Source organism: Tupaia chinensis, unplaced genomic scaffold, assembly GCF_000334495.1.
Source record: "Tupaia chinensis unplaced genomic scaffold, TupChi_1.0 Scaffold138619_1, whole genome shotgun sequence".
NCBI lineage: Eukaryota > Metazoa > Chordata > Mammalia > Scandentia > Tupaiidae > Tupaia > Tupaia belangeri.
The window spans coordinates 1,140,267-1,149,920 of record NW_006198512.1 but is presented as its reverse complement, the minus strand read 5'-3'; the positions used below and the strand labels follow the sequence as shown (position 1 = coordinate 1,149,920).

The 9,654-nt window shown below is 62.6% G+C and overlaps 1 protein-coding gene across 1 annotated transcript in view; it reads right to left on the bottom strand.

Annotated features, from left to right (window-relative positions):
* The window catches only part of WNK2 (WNK lysine deficient protein kinase 2), a 157,507-nt gene that overhangs the window by 73,887 nt on the left and 73,966 nt on the right, over positions 1-9,654 (bottom strand). Inside the window, 8 exon segments of the mRNA XM_014592804.1 lie at positions 9-176; positions 2,165-2,397; positions 2,453-2,744; positions 4,495-4,725; positions 5,394-5,528; positions 6,011-6,164; positions 6,166-6,196; positions 9,479-9,654. Coding sequence (XP_014448290.1) covers positions 9-176; positions 2,165-2,397; positions 2,453-2,744; positions 4,495-4,725; positions 5,394-5,528; positions 6,011-6,164; positions 6,166-6,196; positions 9,479-9,654 — 1,420 coding nt within the window.

Genomic DNA, 9,654 nt, shown 5'->3' with positions numbered 1-9,654 from the left:
GGGCCCACCCCTGCCGCAGGGGCCAGAGAGCTGGGGAACTGAGGCAGGAGCTCGGGGACGGCGGGCGGCAGCACATCTGGCAGAGGTGGAGAGAGGACGGCGGTGGCCGTCGTGGGCCCAGCAGGGACATGGGCGGCGACGTCCATGGTATACGGAGGCGGGTGGCTGAGCAGGATCTGAGAGCACAGGGACAAGGATGCGAGTGGGGGTGCCAGGTGTGCCCGGCACCTGGACAGGGGCTGGGGCTGCCCTGGTGTCAGTGAGCAGATGGGCAGGCTCCAATCCCGTCAGCCGAGCATGCGCTCAGCATGTGGGTCAGTGGGAACCCGCGCGGCCCCCTGTAGTAAGAACCGACTGCAGAGATGCCTCTGACCTGAAGCCATCACACACCAGCCCTGCCTGCCTCGGGCCTGGCTGGCTCGCCCCTTCCTGCACCCAGGCACCCTGCCCTGCCCCTAGGTGCCCAGGCAGAGCCGTGCTTCCCTGCAGCTCTCGCCTCTGAGCGCACTCTGCAGCTGGCTCTGTGCTTAGTGGCGCTGCCGGGAGACGCGCAGTCTCGCAGGGTGGCCAGGGCGTGGCGTCCCAGCCGGTTGGCCTAAAGCAGCTATGCACGCATGAGTGTCCCCGATCCAACAGGTTGGGGACTGGAGGGGGGCAGTTGTGGCATGAGCAGACCTTGCGCAGGGCACTTCTCTGTCTCTCTCATCTCTCATACAGGCACACACTCTTACCGTGAATAAAGAAAAGACTTTTTAAAAAGAGAACTCTGGAGGCAAAAGGTCAGAGGAGTGAAGGGTCCATGGTCTAGAAGTGGCCAGACCTGGGACAGGGAGCCTTGGCAGCTCTGCCCGGCTACCTCTCAGGAACGGGGAGCCGCGCCCACTGGGCCTGCTGGCTGTGACCCCATCGGCAGTCCGTGCTGGGTCAGAGGTTGCAGGCCTCTCCTGGACAGGTGCTGTGGGGTGGACAGCCCGGCTCATCCCCAAATTCCTCCATCCTGCGCCAGCTGGGCAGCAGGGCTGGCATGACCACCCTGTCTCTCCTGCTCTGGCTGCAAAGACCCACAGGAGCTGAGAAGGGCACAGACGCTGGCCCCCCGGCGCCCTGGTGGCCGGGCCCTGACACACACAGGTGACAACGATCCTCGGCCCTGGCCATCCTTGGAAACAACCCGGCCTGAGAGCCAGCAGCTCTGTCATGGCTGACATGGACACAGGCCAGCGGCACTCCCTAGGAGAGGATGGGGGGGCGCACTTCCTGCTGGCCAGTAGAGACTAGCCCTCCCCCTGGAGGACGAGGAGGGACTGGCATCAGGAGTCTGCAAGCCAGGGCTCCTGCTCCAGGCTGGCTCACACACACCCTGCGGGATGGCGCCAGCACCCAGGGATGCCACCTCCAGATCCTTCGTGCGGCTGGGCGAGCCTTCACAGTCACAGTGGGGCAGGGGCACCTTTTACAAGAGAGGTTCGGGCTCGGAGCCCGGGGGGTCAGAGCTCCCAGATGGGAGCATGCCTGGTTCACAGGCATGCCAGGCCGGAGGGCTCCCAGGAGGAGGCTCCCAGGTTTAGACAGAGCAGCTGGAGGCTACAGAACACAAGTGAGTGGTTGCGGAGGCGTGTGGGGCTCCATGAGAGGTCTCCTGCTGGGGCACCCATCCCTCAGTTGGCCCACAAGCCACCACGGGTCTCCCCTAACCTAGGACATGTGCCCCTGGCCCACTATGGCTGCACTTCCAGTCAGCAGCCTCACTCACCCCAGACCCCTCATCCCCACCTGCCTCACCTTGTGAATGCGAAGAGGGGTCGTGTGCCCTCCGCCCTCTGACAAGTGGCTCTGCATGGGGCTGACCGTGACACCTGCGAGCCAGCTGGCCAGGCTCATCAAGCCAGGTGTGGCTGGCCTGGGTGGGTGCAGGTGCCACCAGACAAGTTGTGGCTGGGGACCCTCAGCTACCCTCAGCAGGGCTCCTAACCCTTGCAAGGGCTGGACAGGGGACCCTATCAGCTCTTGACAGGCACAAACGGGAGGCCGCAGCAGCAGATCCCACACTGCTCCAGTCCCCAGGCCCAATCTGCCCGGTTCAGTTGCTGGGAGATACTGCAGCCCAGTTACGGGGCATCGGGTGGCATGGTGAACACCTCCCAGCGGTTAGCAGGTGGATTACCTGGCCTGCTGGGGCAGCCGGGGCAGCCTGCTCAGGAAGGTGGACGACGCCGGGCTGCAGGGACTGCGGGAGCGGGGGTGGCGTGGGCTGCGCAGGGGCAGCGCGCAGGCTCTGCGCCGTATGGTGTGGAGAAGGCGGGATGTCGCTGGGCGCAATCTGTGGGAACGCCGCTGGGTACATGGGCTGGGCCGGGAGCTGGGCCACCGCGGGGTGGATGGACAGGGCCGCCACACGGGGGCGGGGCCGGGGGCGGGGCCCCCGCGGGGTGGAGGGACGGGCCAGCCACACCCGGCGGGGCCACTGCCAGCAGAGGGATGGCGGCGGGTGCGTTTGGCACGATGGTCCGGCAGGGCACGGCCAGGGGAGCCCCGGCGGGGTGGGGCAGCTTGACGGCCTGCAGAGGCAGGGCCGGGGACGCAGGCAGCGGGGCGGCGAGGCCTGGCAGGATCACGGCTGGAGAGAAATACTGCGGTGGTGGCACAGGGGGCAGACTCGCGGCTGGCAGGTCCGACAGCGCCGGAGGGAGGCCATCCATTCCCGCCAGGGGTGTGACAGGGGGCACCACAGGAACCGGGGGCATCTGGAAGAACATGGGGGCAGGTCAGTCGCAGTCCCCACTGGGGATGGCCATAGCCCGTGGGGATGCGGGGCGCAGCTTTCTGCCCCAAGACTGCTGAAGGGGATACCAACGCAGGCCTGGGTAAAAGGAAGCCCAGGGGTGTGACGCTCCAAACAGAAAAGGACCCTGGGCTCCAAGGGGGCTGGGGAGCAGATATGGGGACAGGGCATCGGGGATCACGAACTTGGAAGCTTGGGAGCGTTTCCAACCAGAAGGGCCAGGACCACTGGGCCGGCCCCGAACACCCGAGGTCATGGTGGCCAAGCCCACCCTGTGCCCTCTGTGTGCAGACAGAAGCCGGGCTCGTGGAGCACCCTCAGGAAAGCAGCTCTGAGCCTCTCCGCTGGGCGCAGCAGCAGCCCCGGGCCAGCCCCCAGCAGCAGGGCTGCCGGAACCTCTGCCTACGTGCTCTCAGTGACGCGTGACATCCACGCTGCAGGCTTAGCACTTCGGTCCTTGGCAGGTCATGCTGAAGAAACGCCTGTCTCATGCATGCTCGGGGCGTCTCATGACACTCACCTTCATGCAATTACAAGGCAACAGGGCCTCTGATCCTGTCACCTGAATAGCAAGTCAGTAGAAGGACTAGAGGCCTAGTCGACCTGACAAGAACAAGGCCGGGCAGGCCCCAGGCACCTGGCTGTCACGGGAATACGCGCCTGCCCTGTGGAACCTGCCTGCAGGGGGAGCTCAGTTCCTCCCGTACTGGGCCTTGAGATCGCTGGTGACCTTCAGTGTCCTCAGCCTGGGCAACAGTGCCCAACGACATCCTCCACCAGCTACCGGCTCTTAAGCACCACTGGCGACGGACAATGTCCCCATAGAAGGCAGACGTGGCATCTGCTGCCCCCGCTGGGCCTGGTGGCCTCCCTTACTGGTGGCTGGACGTGCTGCCCAGGCCAGCTGGGTGGCTGAGCAGTAACGCCCCCACGTGATGCTGGGTCCTGTGGAGAAGGCTCTGGGGATCCGGGATAGCTGGGAGAACTGGGGGCCGGGATCACTACGTGAGACCCCATGAAGGAATCTTGTCTTTCTGTCTGTATCTCTCTCATGAAAGACATAAATTGTTTTGAATTATTTTAACTTTATTTATCCATTTATTATTGTTTTTTTAAAACTTGACCAGAAAGGGACAGAGTAAGAGAGGAAAAGTGAAAAGACAAGCCACCAGGGCCAGGACTTGCACCACGGTCCGCCATGTGGGAGTCTAGCATCCTTAACCACCATGCCACCTGCCGGCCCCAAAAGACACAGACGAAAAATACAGAGACGCCACCTAGCTGGCTGCTGGGCCCTAAGCGCTCAGCACGGCCTTGGGGATGACCCACGGGACAAGCCACCCCGACAGGGGCGCACTGACAACAGGTGGCACATGGCTGGGTCCAGGTGACAGGCGGAGGGTGGCCACCCTCCCAAGAGACACCTCTGCCAGTCACAGTCCAGAAGGCATCTCAGGGGGCAGGAGAGCCCGTGAACGGCCCACCAGGCTGGAGCAGTGAGGCCGGAGGGCAGGAGAGAGCACTGCGGCTGCAGGGGACGCCGACACAGCGCTCGCTCTGGGTCTGCTGTGGCGGGGAGGGCAGGGGGTGTCAGGAGGGGACACAGGCCCCCCGGGCTCGTCCTAGTACCTGTGATGGCACACCAGCCCACACGGCAGAGCCCCTCCCTGGCCCACACGTACCACAGGCCCAGCGGGTACCCTGGCAAGTACCTGAGCAGGGACTTGGGCGAGTGGCTGGAGGGGCGCCTGCGGCATCTGGAGGGGCTTCAGCTGAGCAGGGGCCACCACCTGGGAGGTCGGAGCCAGGTACGGAGGCAGGTGGCCAGGCACCGGCTGGAGGGCGCCCCCCGGCTGCGGGGCCAGGGCCTGCGGCAGGGGTGTCGGCTGGGCCAGCGGAGGAGGCGGCTGCAGGAGAGGGGGGGGCTCCCGCAGACAGCTGACCTGCCAAGAGACGGGCGTGCCCCCAGGCTTGGACACGGCAAAGTCAGCACTCACCCCGACACGGGCACACTCAGCCATGTCCGCAGTCACCCGCAAGTACACGCTTGCACACACACGACCATGCACACTCACCTGCCCATACATGCACACACTCACACTCATATATACTAACACATACTCCCAATGCATGTACTTGCCCACATGCAACACACATAAGCACGGTAGTATAAACTCAGACACACACACACACGCGCGCATGCTGACTCGTACTCAGATGCACTCACACTCACCTGTACACCCATGCACTTGTTCATTTACACTTGATCGCCCATGGCCATTTCACACCTGCATGTTCGTAAGTGCACATCCACAGTGACATTTACTTGCTCGCACATTCACACACACTCACATGCTTGCACGCACACATGCACACACACACACTAGCAAGCCCAGCCAGCCTGCAGCCAGGGACACGGCACATCTGTGACAGCGTCCCAAGTGAGCAGAGCTTCCCACATGTGGGCCCACGGAAAACCCACACACATGCATGAGCCACCTGCACCCCTCGCCCAAACCAGAGACCCCAGGGAACTGCAGGAGGCGTTCACGGAGACTGGAGGGCCAGGTGGGCCATGGACACGCCATGGCAGGCGTGCGGTGCCACTCACCGGCTGGCTGGGGCCCGCGGGCAGCGGGGCGCTGGGTGGCGGCAGCACAGGGGCAAAGCTCATGGCTGGCTCCGGGAAGTGCTGGAGGAGAGGCGGGCGGGCGGGGGCGGGGCCAGGGCCCACAGACAGGCCGGGCTGTGGAGAGTGCAGGGCGCTGAGTGCTCCAGGTGAGAGAGCAGGGCATGTGGCCCCGGCCCGTCCTCGGTGGCCACTGTCCTGCCCATCCCCCTCTGCTTTGCATAGAGCGAAACACCGGGTGGGGTGCTAGAAACTCCTGGGCACCCCGGGAGAGCCAGTCGAGGGCTGCACTGTTACAAAGGACACTTTCCTGGCATTTCGGGAGTACCCCAAGGACATCAGCCCTAGCCCTGTCCAGGCATCACACGCTGTGGCCATGTGTTGTCACATTACCACCGGTGCCTGCCCGAGGAGTGGACTGGGTAGCAAGGCCACTCGCCCCAGCGTGGGGTGCTACCATCGAAGGCCACTCAGACCACAGCTAGTTACCAGGGGCTGCCCCAGGGACAGTGCGGCCTGGAGCTGACCACAGGCTTCAACTCTGACCCCCATGGGATCACGGGGATGAAACCGTGGCTGGGGCAGTGGCTCTGACTTACCGTGGCTGGGGGCTGCGGGTAGGCCCCCAGCGAGGGCAGGCTGTGTGGCAAGGTGGGCCCCTCACTCAGGGGAGGGCTGCACACGCACTGGGTGGAGGGCGGCGCCGTGTCGGCCAGGGAGCCGAGCACAACGCTGTGCTGGCTGCTCTGCGATGGAGCCCTGGCCGCTGTCGAAGGTGCTGTCCGCTGGGGGGGACAAGGAGCAGTTTAGAGTGGCATCTCCGAACGCCACCCTGCCTGTCATGCCCCGTGGCCACCACTGAGCTGCCTACCAAACGCTTTCCCAGGTTGCACACGTAACACACACAAGTCGTTTATTCCAGAAGTGCCCCAGCCTGACCCAGCACGCCACCGGCTGGCACGGATGCCAGCACGTCGTGTCTCACCAGCCCTCCGGGAGGCAGGTGCAGGCAATCCCCCTGGTTTGCAAGAAGTTTGAGGTGTAAGTGGACAGGGTGGCTTTAATAAGAAGCACCCGCCCACTCCCTGGGGCAGGAGGGGACTCAGGACGCTGCTGCGCTAGCAGAGGAAAAGCTAGTATCTCAACTGCGACGGCAGAGGGAACATCCACCCTGACTTGTGTGGGGGTTTCTGAGGACCCTGGCTCCCTTCCCGTCCTGAGGCAGAGGCCCGAACCGGCTGGGTCACAGGGCCGGTCCTAACCTGGCTGGTAAATGGGGCTGCAGCCTCCCCACCCCATCAGTGCACTGCTGTGCAGGGATGCAGAGACGGGTGCGGCCACACATCTACACCCCAAGGCGGGCTCCTGGAAGCTGGAAGCTGGCCTCAGCCGGGGCAGCCGGCAGCCCAACCACGGAGGCAGGTGGATGCAGAGGGAAGTCACCACCCCCACCCCACCCGCCACAGGCTTGTCGACTGGGAAGACGGCTCCCCTGTGTGGTCGTGCCAGTGAAGACTGAAAACAAAAACCTGTCTGAAACTGAACTTCTGGCTGACTACTTCCAGATCCCGAGCGTGACAGGAACGCCAGGGCCTGCCAGCTCCAGCGCCAAGCTATTTTAACAAGGGGCCATGTTTCTGAGTTTGTATTCATTTATAATCTGAACAAAGTCAACAAGAGAGGGCAAACTTGCTGGCTTTGCAGTGAGGGATTTTTCCCAGGGACGGTCAGAACAGAACTTGTGTCCACCCGGGAAGACACAGGGAATGCTGGGGTTTAACTGCAGAATCAACCAGACTGCAGTTCCGAGCTGTTACGGGCTGCCGAAAATTAAGTGGGAGAGACGGAGGGAGACCGCGTGCAGACCCGACAAGGTTCTGCGGGCTGCAACACTGACGTTATGGGTACTGACGTGTGTTGAAGACTTGTATAATTAAACATCACCAAGCCTGCTGAGTGTACTGCTGCAGCCATCAGCTGCTCGGGCAGCACTCCCACAGACAAGGGGAACAGTGGTGGCCCTGCTGGAAAGCACCCCAGGAGAACACACAGAGGACCACACGCTGTCTCCCCGACTCACAAGTGTGTGTGCCCGCTGGTCTGCCGAGACCAGGCCTGCTTGCACTGTGTGTGTGCTGCCTGGCGTGCGTCCTGTCATGGGCACGGTGGGGTCAGCTGCCTGTGATGAGCACATGAGGACGGGCTCTCTGTCCAGAGGACAGCGCGGGAGGGAGAACGTGTGTGTAGAGCTATCCACTGTGGGTATGTGCATGTGTGCGGATGTGTGTAGATGTGTGTGCTTCTGTATACATGTACATGTACTTGTGTGCACTCATTCCTGTGTCCATGTGTGCGCATACATGTGTGGGTGATATGCACTTGTATGGGGTATGCACGTGTGCATGTGTGGGATAAGTGTGCCTTTGTGGGCATGCATGTGCCTCTGTGTACGTGCACTGTGAGCATGACACACATCTGTTTGTGTGTGTGCATGGTTGCGGGTGGTGTACTCGTGTGTGTACACGTGTGTCTACATGCGGGGTAGGCCTGTGCCTATGTGCACATGTGTGGGTGTGCACGCACGCAAGCCCGTGTGTGGTACATTGCATGGTGGGTTCTCCCTGGGAGGACAAGCCTGAGGCCTGCTGGCAGCAGGACCTGCTGCCTCTGGAGACGCTAAGTGACTTGCCTCGCACCCTCCCTGCCTGCATTTACGCTGCGGGACTGGCTCCCGGTTTTCAAGAGATATGAGTCCAGGTGTGTCTGAATAGTGCCCAGGCCTCAGCACGCAGTGCGTGCGGTCGGCTGTGTCTGGCTGTGGCATCTGTCTGCAGCAGGAACACTGAGCCAAGGGTCAATTCCATGTCTTCATCGGATTTTCTCAAAGTGGGTCAAACCTGAATTATGGCATCTGACCACAGAGGGTGTGTTTCTGGATGCCAGCCTGGGTCTGTTCAGAGAGGAGGGCAGCGTTGCCAGTTCTCAGTGCGACACTGCTCCCGCAGCCGGGCTGGGAGAGCGTGGCCTGCACTGCACACGGAGAGCCCTTCCCTCCCAACAGCGTGGCTCTCGGCAACTTTCAGACCGCTCAGGAAATGGAGCAAAGATGTGGCAACTTCATTCTCCAGAGGAAACTGAGCAGGTTTCAGCGAAAGCAGGGGACTGTCTCACAGCGACAGCCACTGTCTGGATCTAGACGGCCGCTCAGAGGACGTTAGCTGTCTCCGTGATAAATGGAGGACATGCATATTAAATGAACAGACTATTTCAGTCCTTCACATGATGGCCTGGAACGCCCGCAGGCTCACGGGGCAGACAGCACGGCCCCTGGAGGCTTGTGGCTCCATCTTCAGGACACCAAGGGGCAGGCAGACACCCTGCCTGGTCCAGGTGAGGCCTGACCTAAAGTGATTCCCACCAATTCACGGAAACACCCCTGAAAATGCAGTGCTCAGAGGTCTTGCTACTAGGAGGGAGACCATGCTGGGGATGGGTGAGCCCGAGGAAGCGCCTCACGTCCCCCAAGAGGAGGGGCCTGTTCTCCCCTCACAAGACACAGAGCCTGCCCCATGTCTGCAAGTCCACAAATCCACAGCGAGGAGCAGGGCTAAGCCAGTTCCCGCCCCCGCTGACTGCACGCTCTCCATCAACCCAGAAGCTGCACTTCAGCCGGCCTTAAACTGGTCACAGGACACTGGGAGGCACAGGGAAAGCCCAGTCCCTGCCCTGGAACACGCATGCCTGCACCTACCATCTCTCGCCTGCAGAGCAGGCTGGGAGGTGGGGCCAGTCCCAGGCAGGGATTAGGATGTGGATGTCCCATCACCCCTCTCTGGAGGCTCATGACATCCTGGCACCAGGGACGCTGGTGGGAAGTGTGCACAAGAGTCTAGCCAGACCTCTGGGACCCCTGCAGCTGGGGGTAAAGAGCCACAGCACATGAGAAGGGGTGGAGTCTAGCCACGCCACCGTGAGGACCACTGCTGCTCTGCCACCCTGTGGCATATTCTACCAGCTGGTTTGGCTGGGTGGGGACACGGCTGCCCCGTGACCACCTGAGTACTCACAGGCCAGGGAGGTGGCGCTGGCCGGCAGCACAGGTGGGAGCAGGTGCTGGTCGGCCTCCGGCTCCTCAGGCTCCGGCGGCCCGGTCTGTGCGTGGTAGGTCACCTGCACCTGCAGGGGCGCTGGTGGACCCCTGGCCTTGTCAGGGCTGCCCGAGTCCTGTGGCTCCTTGGGCTGC